General features: G+C 45.1%; 1 protein-coding gene across 1 annotated transcript in view; it reads right to left on the bottom strand.

The window, feature by feature from the left end:
- Positions 1–17,866, bottom strand: part of SEC16A (SEC16 homolog A (S. cerevisiae)) — a 22,679-nt gene extending 4,813 nt beyond the window's left edge. Inside the window, 24 exon segments of the mRNA XM_009082577.1 lie at position 1; positions 4–88; positions 542–627; positions 1,258–1,497; positions 1,690–1,891; positions 2,470–2,583; positions 2,678–2,818; positions 3,239–3,344; positions 3,606–3,717; positions 3,943–4,060; positions 4,228–4,309; positions 4,985–5,082; positions 5,382–5,624; positions 5,856–5,994; positions 6,230–6,291; positions 7,089–7,231; positions 7,951–8,128; positions 9,195–9,393; positions 10,109–10,238; positions 11,075–11,160; positions 13,428–13,573; positions 14,244–14,503; positions 14,506–14,734; positions 15,473–17,866. The exon segment at position 1 is cut by the window's left edge and continues 58 nt beyond it. Of these exon segments, the coding sequence (XP_009080825.1) occupies position 1; positions 4–88; positions 542–627; positions 1,258–1,497; positions 1,690–1,891; positions 2,470–2,583; positions 2,678–2,818; positions 3,239–3,344; positions 3,606–3,717; positions 3,943–4,060; positions 4,228–4,309; positions 4,985–5,082; positions 5,382–5,624; positions 5,856–5,994; positions 6,230–6,291; positions 7,089–7,231; positions 7,951–8,128; positions 9,195–9,393; positions 10,109–10,238; positions 11,075–11,160; positions 13,428–13,573; positions 14,244–14,503; positions 14,506–14,734; positions 15,473–17,866 (5,594 nt within the window).
- Positions 17,867–21,881: the final 4,015 nt, after the last annotated feature.

A 21,881-nucleotide genomic window follows, 5' to 3' on the forward strand; every position in this document is an offset into this window, starting at 1 on the left:
AGGGCTGCTTTGCTGCAGAGCTGGATCTCTCTCGTCCCACAGACTGAGCAGAGGACTCTGAAGCTGTTCGGGACCTTTGCCCATAGCCCTGTTAGTACAAACAGATAGGGAAGGACTGAGTTGTCACTGCTGAGTGATGGATCACATGTCACCTTGCTAAACAAACTCCTCCTCTGCCAATTTCAGAATAGCAAGGGGTAAAAATGGTCCTAACTCTAAGTAAGAATGAGGATGCAGTGACAGACACAGCCTGGCCCTGGCACACCACACGTGCTGAGCACTGAGATGCACATCTGGATCTTTATCCTGGTGCCTGGTTGAGTATAAAGCCAAGACATGCACAATAAACAAGCAGCTAAATAATCTGACACAACATTCACTTTCTATCAAGAATTCCCAGACAATCAAAGACATTTAATCTGGTTCTTTGGGAACTTTTAAACACTAAGCTTCAAGTCATGCTAAAGAGCAACACAGAGCCCAAATATCCTCTTGTGTTTGCAAAGAGCTGCCACTTGCTGAAGAAATCAAACAAAGATACCATGGTAGCCATCCTGCCATAGAAATCCTCCTCTCTCTGCTCAGGGAAGGAGTTTTGTGAAGACTCTGGGGCAATTCGCTGCATTCCTTAAAACACAAATTAGATTATGTTAGTGGAGGATACAAAAAACAACAACCAAAAAAACCAACCCCTAAAGGTCCCAAACCCTCAACAGTTTTAAGGCAAAAGTTTTCACTAGTTATGAATTTTGTGCTGGAAAGAACTTAGTCTTTTAGAACACATGAACTGCAGGTGCTGTGTTTTTTCCCCTCCTGCAAGGGTTTGTGTTTGCTCCCAGCATGGGCCAGAGCAGCTGAAGGAGCAGCTAAAGGTTCTTTTCTCCAGCTCTGCTCTATCAGGCCTGTGTATTCCTGTCTCCCCCTGTGCCAGGTGCTGCTGTCACAGAGTGAAAACCTAGATGACCAGAGGCAGAAATCCCTCAGGCTCTGACTGTACCAATCCCAGTGCACTCAGGGATTCCCATCAGGGTCTAAATCATGATCTGCTGAGTCTGATCTCTCTTCCAAAGTATCCAAATCAGCAGGATGAACGCTCTAAGTTTCCACAGATGTATCTGAACCATTACACAGTGGGTTTAAATTTCATTATCCAAAACCTGACTTACTATTTCCTATAAACTGAGACCCTTTGAATTATTCCCCAAAATTCTCCATTCCCTTTCTAAGGAAGGAAAGCTGTTAACTAAGATCCCAGACCTGTTTCCAGGTTTGCCTGCTCTTCTGCCCGTGGTTCAGCTTCTTGTGGTGGCCCTCCTGGTGGTAGTGTTGACCCTAAATACAGTGGGGATGGTTCAGTTCCATAGGCATTGGGAAATCCTGGAGGTGCAAAGCCAGGGCCTGGCTGAGGAGCCACTGGATAGAAAGGGACACTTCGGACACCTTCCTGGTCACCAGGAGGAACCATGGCAGCTGAGCCATCAAGGGCAGCCTGAGGTACTGCAGCATAAAAAAAAACAAAGATAAGAATCATAACTAAACAGAACTTCCAGCATGAACCTTCTACCCTGTGAACGATAAAACACAGGAGTGAGACCTCACTGCTTCAACCACCCTCTGAAAGTGGCTTCTTGTATCAGAAACCTGAAACAAGGTTTATTTTCTCTGCCATAAGGGATATGAAACACTAACCTGAAGGCATCAGCTGCACACTTTGCATCTGTTGAGCCATGTTGGGTAACAAGGAGGCCAACAAGGCATTTTCAGCACCAGGAGCCACGTCACGACCTCCTCCTCCATCACACTGACTTGCACGGTCGAGCTCAGAGCTTGGGGTACTACACGCATAGGAGGGAGGAGTGGATCTGTCTGTGGTGTAAGCTATTGCACCTTCCTGCACACAAAAGCAAGGGACTATTAAGTGTACCAGACAGTCAGTTCATACCCAGGGGAAAGCAGAGCAAAGGAAATGTTATGAGTGAAAACACCACATAGGAATTTTTCAGCGTTCAGTCAAAAATGACCTGTCAGCCATTTGCAGGCCAAGTTCAACCAAGTAATTGAAAGGGTTTATTAGTTTTCAGATGGAAGCATAGCTAATTAGCTCAAGGTTCAAATTTCTAACTGAGCGCTTTAAATAAATCATAACTATTTCCCCTCTGTAACAATCTAGCAACACTAATTCATACACAACTCATTTTCCTGGCAAGCAGATTCTCTGCTTAGAGCAGAAGTTATTGCAACTAATGAGTCTCTTTGAATTACGGTATAAGAACAGCCTGTCTTATAGAACATCACTTGAACTATTCTGTACTGAATTTCAGGGCACCGAAGTGTGGTAAATCCACTCAGTTTAAATAGATGATCAGTTCAGATGTTTCTGTGATCAGAAGTGTAAGGAAAACCATTTAAAAATGGATTTACACTAATCCTTTAAAGAGAAAACACCACATTGAAAAGCACAGTCTGTACCTTGATCTGTCCATCCACATGTCGAAGTGTTACTAACCAGGAAGGTTCAATAAGAGATTCCTGTTCTGGTTTCTCCTTTATCTGGGGGTCAAACAGGCGCAGCTGGGATGACATCTAGGGAGAGGAATCAGTGCAGTGTGAGTTCAGCACAAGGCACCTCCAGCCACAGCCTCTGACTTCAGCCACAAATAATCCTTCCTCAGGTTACCTGGATGAGCTGCCCAATCAGCACAGGTGAGTAGTAATGTGGATCTTTAAGGACAGTCCTGGAAATCACTTCACAGTAATGGAAAGCCTGAGCAGCAAGTCCCATCTCAGCCAGGCGACAAGCATAGATGAACTTGAAAACCTGTGGGATGCAAACAGGAGAAATAAACCAGGTGATCACAACACTCTGAGAAGTGAAAGGTAGTGTGACATTTCAGCTGAAGACTCAGCTATCCCATGATCACACCAATATTAGGCAAGCAAAATAATTCAGGGAAAAAACATTCCATTCCCCTCTTCCACCCAACATGTCCAATGGAAGTTACAGCTAGTGCCAACAAAGTCTGCCGGATTTTAATTTGGGAGTAGAGAGTTATGATTACAAAAGTTTGGGATGTATAGATAAAAACTGGAATGGAAATTTAAGTGACAACACATGGAAGTGTGCAGGGATGCTGTAGTGCATGTCAAAGATTGAGGGATTTGCTGTGCTGAATGGATGCAAACCTCACACAAAACCTGCCAAAGCAAAACCCAAACCAAAGTAGGAACAGCTCTTCACCTGGAAGTTGGGCAAGCAGCCAGGCTGACTTCCCAGGGACTGTGCATACTCATAGGCTTCTGTCCTCTGAATGGCTTCATTGGTGGCAAACTTAAGAAAGGGTAAACTGGGAATGGGAGAGGAAAAATGTTGTTTGAGTTTATAAATGTTGACAAAAAAACCACAGATCTGTCACTAAAAAGTAAAGTCAGACACACAACTCTGTTGACACAGTATCAACAACTTCTGCTCCTCAAACAAGGACAGGGCAACAGAGTTATCTCAACTCCAGCTGTGGCTAGTGATAAGGGCAGCAGCACAACTCAGTCTCTCAGACTTTCATTTTTGCACCTCCAAAGTTGTGTTACAAAAGAAAGGAAAGCCAAACCTGTGATTCGACCCAATTAGGACAAGCTTTGTTGTCTTCCTTGTGTAAACTCCAAACCCAACTTGGGCCATAAGGTAACAAAAGTGAGCAGCATCCAGCAGGCCTTTAGAAGCTGTGGAGAAGTAAGTGACAGAACTCAGGAAACTTGGGATATTTCCTCTCACATTGTGACTCAGTGTCCCACATTGTTTTGGCTTTGCATTCAAATGCCTTCCCAAGAGAGACAAGCCCACATAAAACTGCTCCACTTTATATCTTAGACAGCGATCCCTTGTTTTCAAGCTGAGTATCCAAACTTTTCCTTCAGTCATCACCCTGTTCATTCCCCAAGATTTACCAAGAGTGTCTCCCATGGTAGCAATGGTCCTGGATTCCAAGTCCACATTATTGGTCAAGTTGGATAACACCATTGCTAGATGAGGCCTCCAGTCTCCCCATTTCTCATCTCCACAGCACTAAAATTAGAAGAATTACTTAGTCAAATCAGTGACTGGAGCTCTGTATGGCTAAGTGTTTCAACCTAAAAAAGGACCAAAATGACTTATCTGACAGTCTAGGAAAGCACATGGAAAAATTTATTTGGGAACTAAACTACTAACTGCAGCTCCAGCTTGAATCTTACCGTGGATGCAGCTGGCATCCTGCCAGACATCAGCTGGTAAACAGTCTGCAGAGGGTCATTAATTGGGAGACTGTTGGCAAATCTGCAGAGACATGACAGAGAGAAACAAAACACAAACATGGGGGAGCAGTTCAAATGTACTTGAACTCTCAGTGGCAATTAACCTAGCTCAGTTCAAGAGAAGGAAGTGCTGTTTGAAAACAACACACTGAATAAACAACTGCCCAGTGGGTAATGTGCAAAAGCAAAATATAATTAGTGATCTGGATCTGTTGTTCTAACATCAGTCAGGCCAAGCCAGGAAAATCCTCAGGATTTTCCCCAAGACAGGTGAGGAGACTTAGCAGATGATTTCCCAAGCTCAGGGAGCTGAGAGAAGGTTTTTCTGTCAAAGCATGCACAGGTACATCTACTTCTTCCAGGAAAGGAGGGTGAAGGTCCCACAGAGTGACTTGGCTTTAACAAACCTGAGAGATGGGTGTTTGCACATTTTTTTCCAGGCCTGCCTACCAGAACCAGCCAAGCACTGTTCAAATACTCCTTACATGGAAGGAGTGGCACAGAGTAAGTTCTCATGTTTACGTTTATAGCCAGAAGGCCTCAGAATAGAAAGAAACAACTGAACACACAGGTAAAATTAAAGCACAACTCCTGTCTGAACTACTAAGAACAACTCATGATTTTAGCACTAAGATTTCTGAGCACCAAGTCTCAGAAGAGGCAGTCAAACTCCACCAACCAACAGGTAAAGCAGTACCTGGTCATCACTCTGGCATGTGTCCTGCTGTCCATTTTGCTGGCCAGTAGCAGAGCATGACCCCACAAACCATGCTTCATGGCAGACTCTAGAGCATCCTAATGAACACAGAAATCAGTCTCCTGGGAATAGCTTAACATAGCACTCAGACAAACAATGACTGTTTTACAGTAGTACTTTGTGACTGAAGATGTTTGTTTAGATCAAGCTAACACATGACTCGAATTTTGATTTAGATTATACATTCCAGGGCATAACATTTTCCTGTATCAATGCAGTGCAGTGCCATGAGATGTTATGTGCACTACAAGCTGCAGAAATGATTTACCTGATGCCTAGAGCTTTAGGATTTGTACAAGGCAAACAAAACAGGCCAGATAGAGGATGTGGAAATCACCTTCTTGCGGCCATACAGCAGCAGCTCTCTGAATCTCTCAGTCTCTTTCTCAAAACTGTCAACTGTAGTTAGAAGGTTATCAGTGAGAAACGAGAGCTGAGCTTCACCAGATTCCTCTTCCACTTGCTCCAAAGCCTCATTAGTGAAATCAATCAGATTTGCCTCATTAGGAGACTTTCCAGGCAGCCACACTGTTTTATGATCTCGGAGCAAGAGTTCAGCCAGGTCTGTGCCCACGACAGTCTATGTGTGGAGAGAAAACATGGCAAAATAAACCAAATATAAACAAAAATCTGTTATTTTAACATTGCCTTCTTTTTATTTATCACTTTGACGTGTGATTATCAGCACCTCTGAGCACCTGAGTGCCCAGTGTAGCTGTTCCATCAGTGGGACCTATCCCAGGACCAGTCACTACACACGTCACTTTTGTGCCAGAAATATTTTAGGGTAGGTAAAAGCTGTGACACATACCCCATTCTGCCTGCACAGCAGTACAATGAAGTCCCAGAGCAGACTTGCAGACTCTTTGTCGAGCAAACTGTCATTCTTAAAGCACTGTGCAGCTTTACTTTGTGCAAAGTTGATAACATCCACTTTATGGGTCTCATCCCTGGTGGGGGGAAAAAAATGAGAAAATAAGACAAAAGTTTGTAATGAGACAAGTGGAAACATTCAGGTTACTATTGTGATGAGTATGAGGAACAAATTTAAAGTTCATGCATTATTTAAGCAGGTCACAAATATTTGAGGTCAGTCTAAATCCTAATTTGCAGGCAATGAAATGTCCAATGAAGAAATTAATTCTGAACACATGGAAGTTATTTCTGAAAACTATAGGAACATACTTAGCAAGAGGACCAGGAAATGCTCTCATCTCTTCTTGCTCTGCAGTGTGTTGTAACATAGTCTAAAACACAAATACAATATATAAGAAACCCTTAGAACTGTGAATTTTGCTTGTTAACAATAAAATTCCCAGACTTGAACATAACCCCTAGTGTAATCAAGTTTATGGCTCTGAAACATAATACACAGAGTGACATTAAATCTGTACAAGATTAAGAAATTATGAGATCTACTTTATAGGGGAGTCATCCTGTACATTACCCTTAGCCAAAGTATTAGGAGCTGGATCTGATTGGAGAGGCTGAGGGAGCTGGGGGTGTTCAGTCTAGAGAAGAGGAGACTCAGGGGAGACCTTACCACCCTCTGCAACTCCCTGACAGGAGGTTGGAGTCAGGTGGGGGTTGGTCTCTTCTCCCAGGCAACCAGCAGCAGGACAAGAGGGCACAGACTCAAGCTCTGCCAGGGGAGGGTTGGGCTGGATATTAGGAAGATATTTTTTACAGAGAGAGTGATCAGACATTGGAATATGCTGCCCAGGGAGGCGGTGGATTCACCATCCCTGGAGGTTTTTAAGGTGAGACTGGATGTGGCACTTAGTGCCATGGTCTAGTGACCACAGTAGGGTTGGACTTGATGATCTTGGAGGTCTTGTCCAGCCTGATTGGTTCTATGATTCTATGATCTTTCAAAGGAAAAGAACTTCAAAGCCACTCTTTTACTTATGATTACATCCCAAACAGACACAGATACATGACATATAAAACAACAAAAATCAGGAAGCTCTAGACCCAAGCTCCCTACAGCCTTCCCAAAGACAAACCCGCATTCCCCCACCTCCCTTTGCCTTTACAACTTTACCTCCATGCTGTGTATTTCCACCAGAGCTGGTTGGCCTTCAGAGGGCAGGTTTGGCAGTGCTTTTATTAAGAAACCTCCAGGCCCAAACCTAGCACAGATATGAGGCACTGAAAATTTCTCAGGTGTTGAGGGCCTTAAAGGTGCTGAAAGGGGGAGAAAAGATAAAATGAGCACAAGTAACCTGTCTTGCAACTAAGCAAATTTGCTGATGGATTTACCCAATTCAGTAGCCAATTTAATTTGGCTAAACTTGATGAGCAACAATTAATCAGTTCCATTATAATCCCAAACATGTAAATAGTCCCAAAACTGAAGATTTGAAACGAGAACAAAACTAGACTACAGAACATTAAAATCCACCGAATTTCCAATGCAGAGGCTTTGATTCTTTGTATCAAACACATTTCTGTGATCTCTGTACAAATATTAACACATCCTCCAAGAGTCAAGGATATATGTCAACAAACTTTGGAAAGAGAAAGGGTTTTGTTCTACATGAAAAGGTAAGAAAAGCTATGCAAAAATCTGCATGAAGCACAACCATTTTAGTTAAAAAAATCTATCTATGAAGGCATTTACAAAATGGAAGTTTGCAGTATTTGAAAGCAAACACTGCCTAGTACTCTGTGATACACTGAGGTTTCAGCAGCAGGTTATCCTTTCCCAGCAAAGGTAATAGAACTTTGTGGATGTGCACACACTGCAAAACAGCATTTTATCCTGTCAACAGGCTCACTGAGTACAGGAAAGGCATCTCAAGGCATCTCATACCCTACAAATGCTAACAGAAGTGCACAGCACTAGCGGTGGAGAACCTCCCAAGCACAGAGCCTTCCCTCCTCCTCTCCCAGAGTGCCCATACCTTGCTCCACAGCTGACCATCCACTCTCAGCAGGGTAGCCATAATCTGTAAAAGGCTGTTGTCCATCAAAGCTGGGATCATATCCTCCATATGGATAATCTGTGTGGAGTGACACTGCCTGTGCAGCAGTTTCGTAGGCGTTAGCCGTTAGATCGTGGTTACTCCTATAGAGCTGGCTCTGAACAGATCACATTAGTCAGGGTTAGCAGAGGGCAAGGAGTTACCAGAGCAAGCAAGCAGGACTGCAGACAGGGAGCACTCCCCCCTGCCAGCTTCACCCTCTGCACTGATTCTACAGCAGGGTCACTCCAACCCTGCCTTGGAGAGAGGCACTCAGAGATGAGCAGGCTCTGCTGCAGATGATGAGGAATATGTCTCTGTGTTCTCCCTCAGTGTTTTTACCATCATTTGATCTGTTCACATCCAAGTATGTTCAGTTGTCTCACAACAGAATTTCTGTGTGCTTGTGTGAACAGCAGGATGATAGAACGAGTTGTGTTGTCAACAACTGTGGGTCAGAATCAATACTCACCTCTGCTACAACAGACAGAAAATCTCAACTGATTAAACCTGATGAATGTCTAAATGACTTCAGGTGCCTAAATGATATCCAATACTACTTTCAATATTATTACATGAATTACTATGAGTTCAGACTGGAAAAACACCTAAACTTCCCAGAAATATGATGAACCAGCACATGAGATTATGGGTAAAACGACACATTGTACTAGCAAAGATTAGACCTCAAAAACTAGCCAGATATTCTCTGTGGTTTTCAGGTATTTGTACTTGTGGGATAAGTGGATGAGTAATCAGTTAGATTAGGGGTTTTTTTTTGCTTTTTAAGTCAAAATAATAGCATGCAAATATGGAGTTAGTCCTTGAACAGCTCCCAAGTTCAGTGACACACTCATGCTCGAGGTGATGACACGACACAGAGCCAGACACATTGTCCACTACAGCAAACAGCAAATGGCTTCAGCAGAGGAAAGTTTCCATTTCTGTGCGTGTGGCAACTTGCACAGCTGAGTGCTGATTTTGGTTAAAGTTCACTTGACAACTGTGACAAATATTCAGGTCAAAACTCTATTACAAAACAGCATGAACTTAGAGAATAAAAAAACCCTTTCAAAACACATCCCCTACGCTCGTATTTTCACACTTCTAATGTTTCACCCAAGCCAAGAGACAAAGACCCAACTCAGCTGGAAGACTCCTTGGTGTGTGCAGGTGACACTCACCTGCTGGGAGCGAGAGCTGAAGCTGCTGTGGTGGCTGTGGACGCTGCGGGAGCTGCGCAGGCTGTGCCCTGAGTGCTCACTGTGCACACTGCGCCGCTCAAACTCATCCCCGTAGGGATCTCTGGGGGGCTCCGAGTCATCGTCAAAGCTGCCAGTGAAACGAGGATCATACCTCCAGTTCTCCTCGTACCTGTCGTTCCTGATGAGCAAACAAAGCAAAGTGAGCACAGCCCTGAGGGAAGGGACAGGCAGGGAGAATACTGGACCTCACCGCGGGAAAGGTTTGAAATCACTGCCTGGATTGAGGGTGTTGTTACTGTAAACAAACTGACATTTCAGCAAGGAGTTCATCCAGAACATTCAAAGTTGAGAACAGTACTGTACTCAGAGTCTGTTCTAGAAAACCCACAGAATGTTCAACAGGTCTGAAAACAAGCACCACTACCTTAAATCCTTTTCTCAGAGCCATGTGACAGCTCATCTGTTTTAAATCAATGACCTATGTTAAAGCTACAGAAAGAACTAGCTAGAAAGAAGCAGCTAGAACATGTGTCTGTGCAATACGTTTAACACTGTTCTAAAAGTCTGTTACAAAGAATATTGAGACTCATACACCTGCACAATACCCTGAAGTTCTGAGGCCTCATACAACTATCACCACAGTCCATAAATTTTGAAGGCTTTGGGGTAGATCTTCAGCAGAGGAACTAATATTTCTATCAGTGCACAAGCAAAGCCTCAGCCTTATTGTCCTAACTTAATTTTCTGGTGATACATTTGACTCTGGGGGACTCAGCCCTGAAGACACCAACAGCAGATCCTCCACCTTTCCTCAGACACACACACACACCTCAGCCCTGAGCTGCCCTGGGTTTGGAAAGAGCACTGAAAAAACTTGGATCAACTGGACAAACCTGTTGCCATATGGATATGCTTCTCTCTTCTGGTAAGGGTTGTGTTCAGCATCATACCAATACCTCTGATCATAACTTCTAGGGTCTCTGTACCTGGGGTCATATGCATATCGCTCCCAGCGACTTGGATCTTTGGAAAAGGAAAAGAAATGGTTTAGGTACTGGAAGTCTTTGCCTATAGCCTTTTTTTTCTACTCCTTTCATTTGATCCTGAAGCATAGAGCAAAACCAAAGTACTTAAAGCTACATAAATATGCCCACTCAATTAAAAAAAACAACCCTAAGCCAATGAATTTCACACCTTTCAGAGAAAAATGGTGGTTGTAGTTAGCTACCTTTGAAGGGACAGTGTTCACCATCAGACAGATCTAACATCTTTAAAACTCACTATTTGCCACTGCATTCACAGAAACTCTGTGATCGGTCTGCAGAGCCTCGTGCTAAATGTCTCAAGATGTTGCATAAAACCCTCCCAGGCATCAGACAACAACTACCATCAGCCTCCCAATGCCAGAGTGTCTCTGTGAGGCTGAGATAATGATGGACAAGACCAAAATCCAGGCATGAGTCAACCTCTCCTTACACCACCCCAAAACTCCCTCCACTAGGCTGCCTGCAGGTCACACACCAAGGACACACCCCAGCACAGGTAACTTGCAACACATGCAAGAAAACTATCCTGTGCCCTCACAGTGGTGTCTTGCACAAAGGAGAGGCAAACTGAAGGCTGGGAGTAAGGAGAAAACTCGATTTATTTTCTATTTACTACTTCTACTGAATAAAACACATACAGGAAGGATGTCAAAGGCCCAAAGATCAATTTTCAGTAAGTGCAATTTTAGTTTTGCTGGTTGGATTAACACGGAAAGTATAATTCTCTGAGCTTGAAGTTTCTCTTCCCTACAAATGATTGTTTAAACCTGCAAGTATCTATAGGAAAATTCAGAGTTCATCCTGACACCTTACCTCCATAATCATAGGAGTTTGGGTAATAGCCTGAATAATAATCACTCCATCCACTTTTTCCATAGTAATCTTCAGGATACCCTTGCCTGAAAGAAAGCACAGGTATAAAAGTTGTTATTCATCCTTCAACTTCTTCTCAAGTCAGCAGGAGATCACAGAATCATAGAATTTAGGGGTTGCAATGGACCTTACAGATCACCTAGTCCCAACCCCTGCCCTGGGCAGAGACACCTCCCACCAGAGCAGGTTGCTCAAAGCTCATCCAGCCTGGCCTTGAACACTGCCAGGGTTGGGGCAGCCACAGCCTCCCTGGGCAACCTGTGCCAGTGTCTCACCACCCTTAGAGTAAAAAACTTCTTTCTCACATCCAACCTAGACTTCCCCTCTTTCAGTTTTCCAGGTGGGTCTCACCAGAGCAGAGCAGAGGGGAAGAATCATCTCTTCTGCTCTGCTGCCCACACTCCTGTGGATGCAGCCCAGGATTCCATTGGTTTCTGGGCTGAGCTCACACTGCAGCTCATGGTGAGCTTCTCATCCATTGTCACTCCCAAGTCTTTCTCCTCACTGCTGGTTTCAGTTCCTTCCCCACTCAACCTGTAGGTGTGCCTGGGATTGTCATGGCCCAGATGTGGGACCTTGCACATTATTTCATTAAACTCCATGAGGTTTGCATTGTTCCACCTCTCAAGCCTGTCAAGGTCCCTCTGGAGATAGGAAGAACTCTGTGTCATCACTGATTAGACAGAGCTTCATATTAAGAATAACATCATTAAAAGAAGCCAAGGAATGATAAAATTAAGACTTCACTAACCAATACATCACTAAACTGCTGTGTGCCATGAGAACCTGACAGCCCTTACCACACAATAACTCACTGGCTTTTGTGAACTGCTTTGGTGATAAGTTGCATTACTTACAGACAATTAAGCACAGAAAATGCAGCTATAATTAGCATCCTTTGAACTGTCTCAACAGAGAAGTTGCTAATTTAACAATTAAATAATCGCTCCCTCAACTTTAGCAGTGTTTATTATTATCTTCTGGTGAAGAAAATACTCATTTGCTGAGCCCATGTCAGAATGTTGATTGTCCAAACAGAACAAGCACAAGAACCTGATTATAAAGAGTCAGTGTGGATGAAAAGATCATTAGAATTCTTCTGGTGGAACAAGGAATACGTGGCCAATACTTGAAAAATCATCCATTTTTAACTCCTCATACCACAATTCCTGAACAAAGCCAGAAGATGAATGTTAGATGAAAAATGTAGTGTGTATATGTATGTGCATACATGTAAATGTATATACACATGTACAAATACATGTGTGTTTGTACCTGCACAGGTGTCTGTACACTTAAGACACACAGATGTACATACATGTAGAGGAGACAAAGATATCTAATGTCAATGTGGAACGATGGTAACTTTCACACTCCTCTACAACTGATCCTACAACTGATAGTGCAAACTCCAAAGTGGCCAAGCGAGCCAAGGGATGCTCCTCCCTGGAACGTGTGGGAAGTCTGCTAACACAGAGCTTACTCTGCAGAGGAGGAGGAGGCCTGATCTTATCAGACCAGGTTTATCCACCCAACCAGTCTTCCCAGTCTCCTCTCCCCACTCACAGTTTACAAAGCTGCACCAACGCTGGCACATCAAGGGCAGGTTTCACACACACACAGCTCTGCTGCCCTGCAGCACCACACCACAGTCCACATCTGACTGCACTGTCAGTCACACATCAACACTGACACAGCTACTTCCAACAGGCTTTGATCTGCCCAATGCCATATACAGGACCTTCAACCTCTTCTAAAAATAGTACGTAAGAGGTGTACACAGTAGGAAGTGCTACAAGAGGTAATTATCTTGTTTCAAGTTCTCACAGTACTCAGACTCCCTTAAGGAAATGATAAAAGTTATCACATGGAGTTACAGTCATTTTGTACTCCTCAGGACCAAAATACATCTAGAATCTTCTGGCAGTGGTAAGCAAGGCATTGTGCTTTTAAGTCGTTCGCTGCTCCATGAGTGAACTACATGAGTATTGATTACCAAACCCAAGGCCTGCACTGCTCTTCCACCACACCAACCTGAGCACTGAGGCCGTGGCAGCAACCTCCTGCCTGGCAGAAACCCCCAAAGAACAGAAGGAAAGGAGTAACAATGCTTTAGGAAGAGAACAGGCTGTGGAACTGTATCCTTTCCAGAGGTGGCATTTGATACCATCCGTTCCCATGGCAGCACACAATGAGGTTTTGAACTTCTCGCTGCCATTTATGCTACAGAACTTCAACTGGCATCACCACACTCCCTGCTCTGGGGTATGCCAGAGCTTTAGGAACTGCATACCTGGAAGAAGGTCTGTCAGAGCAGTGGCTGGCTCTGGAGCTGGGACGTTCAGGCTCGGGGTACCGATAGCTCCCAGGCTCCATGTAGGCAGTGCTGGTGCTATCGTAGTGTCGGTACCGTGGGTCATACTGTCCATAGGCATCCTCCTGGGACACAGAGGGACATAAGAGGCTTCCCACCTCCAGAAATAACATTCACAAGCAAACAAACCACCAGGCACACACAACTGTGATGCCTGAATCAGAATCAGATCAGTAAGCTACAGTTTGGCTCTCTATACCTGTTGTAGTAAGTTAAATTCAAGTCTATTAATATCCTAAACTTAAGGAGTTCAACCACGGCTGAACCACCAATGATCCAGGCAGCAGAGGGGAACCAAATCTGAGCCAAAACAGTTCTAACTGCCAACTTATCCCAAAGAACCAAACAATGGCTCTGAGCTGACACCTGTGCCAACCAGAATTGGTATCAGCAATTGGTTAATCTTTGCAGTATAAGTTCTGTTACATCTGGATTTTCAACTTAAATATTCAAATGTAGATCATGACACAATAATTCAAAGATGAAAATTACTAATACATACTAAGGGGGGAGGAAGGGAAAAATAGGACTTTACCATGTAGTAAAGGTGAGCTGCAGTCCTGGGGTCTGCAGGAGGGTAAGGTGACGGATACGGAGCCTGGTAAGCATCGTAAGGATGTCTGTAGTAGTAGTAAGGGTTCTGGGATGGACCATAGGCCTCCTTGACACAATAATTCAAAGATGAAAATTACTAATACATACTAAGGGGGGAGGAAGGGAAAAATAGGACTTTACCATGTAGTAAAGGTGAGCTGCAGTCCTGGGGTCTGCAGGAGGGTAAGGTGACGGATACGGAGCCTGGTAAGCATCGTAAGGATGTCTGTAGTAGTAGTAAGGGTTCTGGGATGGACCATAGGCCTCCTGAGGAGTCTGGGGCAGGGCTGGACGCTGCACATCTTGCTGCACACTGGGTGTGGCTGCCTGACTGGAGCTGGCAGAAGAGGTTGTGGCAGCTGGAGCACCTGGAGGCTGTTCCGACGGCGGCTGCTTCTCAAAAAAAAATGCTGTGCTGAACTTCCCTCTTGGGCACCCACAGGTTGAGGCTGGTTACCCAGAGCCTGGTTGTCACACTGCTGCATGGCTTTAGTCCCTGGGGGAATCTGGGAGTCTGGAGGAACTGTGGACTGCCCAGATACTGGTTGCTGCGCTGCAGCTGTTTGCTGAGGTGGCAATGCTCCCTGTGCAGCTCTGTCTGGTACAGCCTGGTGCTGTACATCTTTTGTCACCTGTTGATAGAAAGGTGGCTGGTCATGCACCTGAGCAGCACCACCAGCTGCCTGCTGAGCTGCAGCACCAGGCAGTGACTGACTGTGCACCTGGACAGAACCACTTGTGCTGCTCTTCTCCAGCGTCCGCGGCACGGTGAAGTCGAGTGCTCCAGCCACTTCCTCGTGGCTATTTGAGTGACTGGCAGAGTTATGACCCTGCACTATGGAATTAACAGGGGCAACGAGTGCCCCTGCACTTCCACTGGGAAGATTTGTCCCAGGAGAAACAGCTGAGTTAGACCCTGGCTTGCTAGCAAATTCAGGAACAAAACCTTCCATATTAACATTCTTTTGCCCTTCTGGAGCCAAATTAAGAGGAGTTTTCATAAGCAAGTTTGCAGGCTGATTAGGAGCAGTATCAGAGGAATTAACAGGGCTTTGTAATAAATTATGTTTTAACAGATTAGCATTTGGAAGTGCATTAACTAAGAGAGATCCAACTTGCATCCCAGGTAATGGCATGTTTTCCCCACCAGCATGGGAAGTTTGGGGACCCATTGCAGGCTTGTCCCCAACCCCAGAGTCCTTCATTGGCTGATTGTTTTCATTGTTGCTTAGCTGATTAGATAAAGAAAGAGAAAAATTAATTGGCTGAGCCAAGTTATAGCTTTGATTAGGCTGAGCAATCAGGATAGGCTGATTTTGCAAAGACTCCGTGGGTGGAGAAGACAACAAACTTGCATAACCAGAACTTGCCTGAGACTGAAGTGCCTCCTCCTCTCCCATTTTGGGAGGATTCTCAAGGTTTTCAAAAGTTATATTTCCATCCTGGGAATGCTGCACAGCAATAGTCCCTGGTTTACTTGCCTGCTGATTAGACAGACCTTCTTCTGGTGGCTGAATGACTTCCACAGTCTGTTTGGCAGGTACATACACTGCAGGAGCAGCAGGAGCTAGAAGAACATTTCCCCCAAAATTAGGTAACTCATTATGAGCCCACAAAGTTGTTGCAGGGCTGTCACACTTCTTCACTGCTCCCTGAGCTCGGGTTGAGGATCGTCTCTCAGACACTGACTGTATGTTTTCCATCACAGCTGCAGAGTGCAACACATTTCCAGCTTCACCAGTGCCTGCAAGAGGCAGTGGGTGTACCTGAGGCATGAAAATCGTTTCCAGGTTATCCGGCGGCTGCTCAAGATTGCCTGGAGATGCAGCTGGCACAGCTGGATTCTTCTTCATGTTCTTTTGGTTTGAGTGGTTCTCTCTCAATTCAACCACCATCTTGGCTTGGTCAATCTCTGCAGGTTTTACACCAACTCCATGGGACCTCACAGGTTCAAAAGAACTATTTGCACTTGTCTGAAATACTCCTGTAGGCTTAGGAGGACTTGGAGTTGGAGGCTGGGATAGATTCCCGTGGTAGTTCTTGCTCAGGTTTAGCTCACCTGAATCCCCTCCCAGAGGAGAGGAGTCAATCTGTTTGAAGAAGCTGGCAGAGGATTCCTCATCAGGCTTCCCACTCTCCTGTTGGATAAATGTACCGACTTGCTCCGGAGGCCGTGCTGAGCTGGAATTGCTCCTATGGCTCATGGTGCTGTAGTTGGAAGAGACACTATCTGGTCGGACAGGATGAGGTAAGGAGTCAGGTGCCTCCAAATTTGGTCCTCCTTCAGCATGGCTCACAACAGCATTCTTTGGAAGCATCTGACCTGGAAAGGATCCGTATCTGTAGGGGTCAGGACCAGCAGCAGGGGATGGAGCACTCATGTTCTGTGGTTCACTCGGAAGCACCTCCTGGTTCTGGATGCACTCCAGGTTCTCCACGTTTTCATACTGGGCCCCACCAGCTGGGTCACCTACACATGCCTGTGTCTCCTGCTGGCTCACCATTTTAGGGAAGTACTGGACATCCATCCCTTTCTGTACCATCTCACTGGCTGAACCTGTACCAACCTGTGCCTGGGAGACAACGTTAGTTGCCATGTGCTGAGGATGCACAGGTTGGTGGTACAGAGATGCTGAATTTGGCTGACAAGCATCAAACTCTGTTTTCTCCACGTAATTTTTTTCAGATGAGAGTATTTCTTCATTTTCAGCCTCATCCCCTTTGAAAAACATGGAGAGAGTTCCTGAATCTGTGGGAATAGATCTGTTTGACATTTCAGAGACAGCTGGAGACTGGTTTTTAGGGTTATTTTCCTGAGCTGTGGGAAGGGCAAAACTGGAGTCTTGCAAGGGTGGCTGTGGGTAAAACTGTTCCTGGTAAGGTTGACTTAACCAAGGGCTAGTAATTTCTGTGCTCTGCCTAAACACATTTCCAGGCTGGATGCTGTTCACGTGATGACTATTTGCAGAGCCATTTTTACCATTCCTTTCACAACCAGCAGGTAAAGGCGCTTGCAGGACATTTTGTGGAATACCTTGGTACCCAGGGCCCTGTGGTACATTGGTGTGTGCAGGAGGGTGAGAAGTGCTGACAGAAGGCTGAGAAATGTTATGAACCTCAGTCTGAGAAGACGGCTCAGGATAGGGCACAAAATTCCTAACTGGAGGCTGCACGTTCCCTTGGACAGGCCTCCACTGGGACACAGGCTGCTGAGGAGGTGGTGGGAAGAGCACAGGTCCTGAAGGAACTTCATTTGGATCTCTCCCTCCAGGTTTGTTTGGTGCAGGCACCATCCCAGGGTGCACACTGAAAGAGTTTTCTACTGCTGCTCCAGGGTTATAATGCAGTGGCACCGCAGGCCCACGGAGTCCGAGATCCTCTGGAGCACTATTCATAACACACCCCTGGGACGGAGGAGGAACTGGAACATTAGAAAATGTACTGCTGTTTATTCCTGGCTGAGCTCCAGGAGCTGACAGAGACGTGTGTGGTCCATGAGGATTGTCCCCTGCGTACGAGGGGGACGGATGCATAAGGGTTGGCTGAAGGAACCCCAATGCATTGCCCTTGGAGGGATTATCCAAAGGAGAGCCCTGTGGGGGTTGTCTGCCAAATGCAAACGGGTCTGTCACAGGCTGCACTGGGGCAGCTGCTGGGTTTGCTCGTTTGCTCAGTGGGCTGCTCCTCCAGTACATGTTGCGAGCGATGCCTGCGGGAGGAGGAGCTGCTGCTCCAGCTGGGACAGTCTGTGGTGGCTGCTGCATGGTGGCCTTTCTGGCAGGGTCACACGGTGAGAAACTGGCACTGGATGCCACAGACAGATTTCTTCTTCTACCCTGCTAAGGCAAAACAGATGACAAGTCAGTTTCTGTTCTTGGAACACATGGAATTTTTATCTCAGAAACAAAATTACTCAAAGCATTTGAAATGGAAGATCTCATCTCCAGAATGTGTAAGAAATTGGCACACAACATTCTATTTTCAAACACAAGTCCAGCAGTGGCTGCTCCAACCCTGGCACTGTTCAAAGCCAGGCTGGATGACGTCTTGAGCAACCTGCTCTGGTGGGAGGTGTCCCTGCCCAGGGTAGGGGAGGTTGGGACTAGATGATCTGTAAGGTCCATTCCAACCCCTAAAATTCTATGATTAATGAAGTTTAATGCTGTGTAGTATCCACAAACAGCTCCAAGTAAGGGTAATCAAACACAGTTCAGTCCTGTACTAGTGCTAAACCCTCAGACTGTTAAAGCACCAGTGGTATATCCTGTTTACATCTCCCCACCTATGCATCACAAACAGGACAGCAAAACCTGCAAACACTTGATTGTGAAGAGCTGAGAAGTTCTTATCTAAGTCTAGTTCTGTCAGAGATGATCCTCATCTCAGCTGTGCTGTTGTGAATGGAGCTTTTCACAGGTAAGAGGAGAAGCATCCCGAGGAGGAATTCATCTGATGTTATCAGCCTCCATGAACAGCCCGTTTTTGGGTTAATCAAGAACATTCTGTAGGACAACAGTGTTATTTATCTGGAGAAAGGCAACTGGAATTCACCACAAATATTCTCTCTTCTAGATGAATGCTGCACAGAAAAACTGCATTTGAGGACAGAAAAGCAACCAACTCCCCAAACCTACTACTCAATGTTCTCACTTTAACATCGGGACGACTTTGGCACGGGATCAGTTACAGCTATAGCTCAGGGTGGAAAGGACACGAAGGGAAGTAATCCAACGCCAGCTCCAAACAATACCAGTCAGGAATGTGGTACACAGGAAGTTCAGTAAATTCATCAGGAACCTGTCTTGGTCAAATTTATCAGCCCTTAGCTATCTGGGGAGAAGGGAAGCTGCCAAAGCTAGAGGAATTCTTCAATCCTTGTCCAGTGCAGCTCAGAGAAGCTTTAGCAACCTGTGACACTCTTGTTTGCTGATGGTACCCAACAAATATGGTTTGAGTGAAGCACCTACAGCAATTGTTCCACACCAGATGCACTTGTGCTGATAGAAAACAAAAACTGTGCAATTTTCAGCTGGTTGCTGAGGTTCTTTTAAGATTCAGCATCTTGTCAGTAAGAGCAATAAAATGGGAAGCCAGAAAAGTCAGATGTTTGTAAGCAAGCCAAAATTTTAATTGCTACAGGAAAGTCAAATGCAAAACACTTTTGGTTTCTGACTATCAAAAGCACACACTGAGTGAACACTGTGTAACCACATGTATTCCATGAAGATTTATACCTAAAGAATTCCAACAAACAGCACTGACAGTACCACAGCATGACCTGTACAGACTCTACTGGACATCAGTACAACTCAGCCTGGGGAAAAGTCTCTTCTGCTTATCACTACAGAATCCAACAGCCTACGGATAATCCAGGTCTCTCTTCCAGAGTCAACAGAGACTCTCAGTTTCTCCCTCATATCCATATATTTCAGAGTCATATCTTAAGATTTCATAAAACTGTGTTTTATTAAAATGGGAAGGACAACCAGGAACTGACTTCAACAACAGCATTAAAGCCTCATTAGTTCCATATATTACTTGCATTTGCCTTCATCATTCCTTTCAGAGCACAGCTACCTGCAGAATTCCACCAAGGAACGCTTACCGAAAGGTTTTAGAGCTCTGCAATCTCTTTTCCTACTGTGATTCTGAGGTGAAGGTTTTCCAGCTGCTTACTGCCAACCGTGTTTCCAAGAAACCCATCCCAATCTCCAGGTGCCTAAGGAACCTCAGGCTGTCCTGGACATTGGGAGGCTGATCAGGCACTGGAATCTGCTGCCCAGGGAAGCGGTGGAGTCACCATCCCTGAAGGTGGTTAAGGACAGACTGGACATGGCACTAGGTCTGGTGGTGTTAGGCCATCGGTTGGACTTGATGACCTCAGAGGTCTTTTCCAACCTGATTGATCCTGGGATTTCTTTTTCACCGTGTTCTTTGCTCTGTTACCCAAACTGCAAAAACTCCTCTCTCCCCTCCAAATAACTAGTGGGTTTGGCAACATACTGTGAATTGGAAGGGGGGGGGGGGAAAGCTAATTAAACCACCTGCTAAGGCAGTTCCCTGTTCCCTCCTGGAAAAGACTAACTTCACTGAATAAAATACTGATATTTACTTTATTGATAATTGATGAGTTCTGTTTTGCATGGTAAAGCTGTTTCTGAAATACACTTGAGCACAAAAGCCAAGTTAAATACTTACTTCCACACATGAATGTCTTAGAGTATCTCTCCCAGTGTCTCACCCAAAGAAATCCTAATACTTTGCCACATTTTTGTAATAGCCAATGCCAGTCATGAGCTAACCTAAACAAGTGTAGAGTTGTTCTTTAAAGCAGAACTTGCCATTCCTCCAGCAGAATCTCTGATGGTGCATGACAGAGGTCCAGCAGGAGGGTATCAGCCTCCTCAGGAGCAGGGTTAATATTAACAGACTGCACACAGTAGTAAAAGCAGGAAAGATTTGAGGAATCGAGTCCAAATAAAATGAATGTGCCCATGTCAGGTAATTTAAACAAAAGATATCAACTCAGTGCTACTGACCCTCATCCAGGATTAACAGAAATGCTGATTTTAAGGAATTTAGAGATGAGGAGTAACCATGCAAGTTAAGAGCAATCCATTTCTGCTTTATCTAGTCTGGAAATTCTTGACTTTCAGCAGGTTTATTAATTGATAAAGCAGAGCAGCTGCTAAACATTAGTCACCAGGAACAACAACTGCAGAAGGTATTTCCAGACATGACAAAAAAACATTACCAAAGAGGTAATGAAGGAGGAAAAAAGAGGAAAATAAAAGATTAAAACCACCCTCTAGACAAGGCCCCCAAAAAAATTCACCTAATGAGCTCTGTAGGTTCATATATGTGAAGAAATCATTTATCTGGAGGGAATAAATGCAATCCTATCTCTAAGGGACATAAGGTAAATCAATTAGTCTTAAACAGAGTGAGTATGTTCACAGTGAAGGTTAGAGAGGACTAATACTAGTTCTCATCCTCAGACATGTATGAGCAAAACAATCAATAACATGCTCACAGAGAATCCTAACAAGGACAAAGTGACTGAAAACCACCCAAAGACAAGAATAGCTGGAAAATGAGATTTTCAGCTTCAAAATTAGCATCTGGTACATTTTTTTTCAGTTCTTATCTGCTACATACGTGGGTGACAATCAGACTGATCACATTCTACATCCTTAATACATTGGGAGATTTCCACTGGTCTTCTCCTAGGTGGCAACCAGAGTTATGAATGTTATCCAGTGAAAACAGAGTGACAGGACAAGGGGGAATGGATTCACACTGATAAAGGTCAGGGATAGATGGGACAGAATTGTTCCCTGTGAGGTGCTGAGGCACTGGCACAGGTTGCCCAGAGCAGCTGCGGCTGTTCCATCCCTGCAAGTATTCCAGGCCAGGCTGGATGGGGCTTGGAGCAACCTGAGCTGGTGGAAGGTGTAGGGAGTGGGACTGGATGAGCTTTAAGGTCCTTCCAACCCGAACCATTCTGTGATTCCATGAAAATAGCTTCTTGGGAATCAAAAGCACAGCAGCAGCAGCAGGACACACTCCCGTTTGTTTTGGAAGGAACCTGAGCACTAGTCCATGACAACAGCAGGTCCCGACGCTCTCGGGCAGCTCTTCCGAACAGTTCCACACCCCTGTGCCACGGACACCCCCCAACCCCCCCCCGGGCCGCAGCAGCACCGCCACACTGACAACCACGGCAGGCGACACCTCCTCCGTCCCGCGCCCCGCGGACAGACCCGACCTGCGGCACCG

This window comes from Acanthisitta chloris, unplaced genomic scaffold (genome assembly GCF_000695815.1).
Source record: "Acanthisitta chloris isolate BGI_N310 unplaced genomic scaffold, ASM69581v1 scaffold18649, whole genome shotgun sequence".
In the NCBI taxonomy this organism is placed as follows: Eukaryota; Metazoa; Chordata; class Aves; order Passeriformes; family Acanthisittidae; genus Acanthisitta; species Acanthisitta chloris.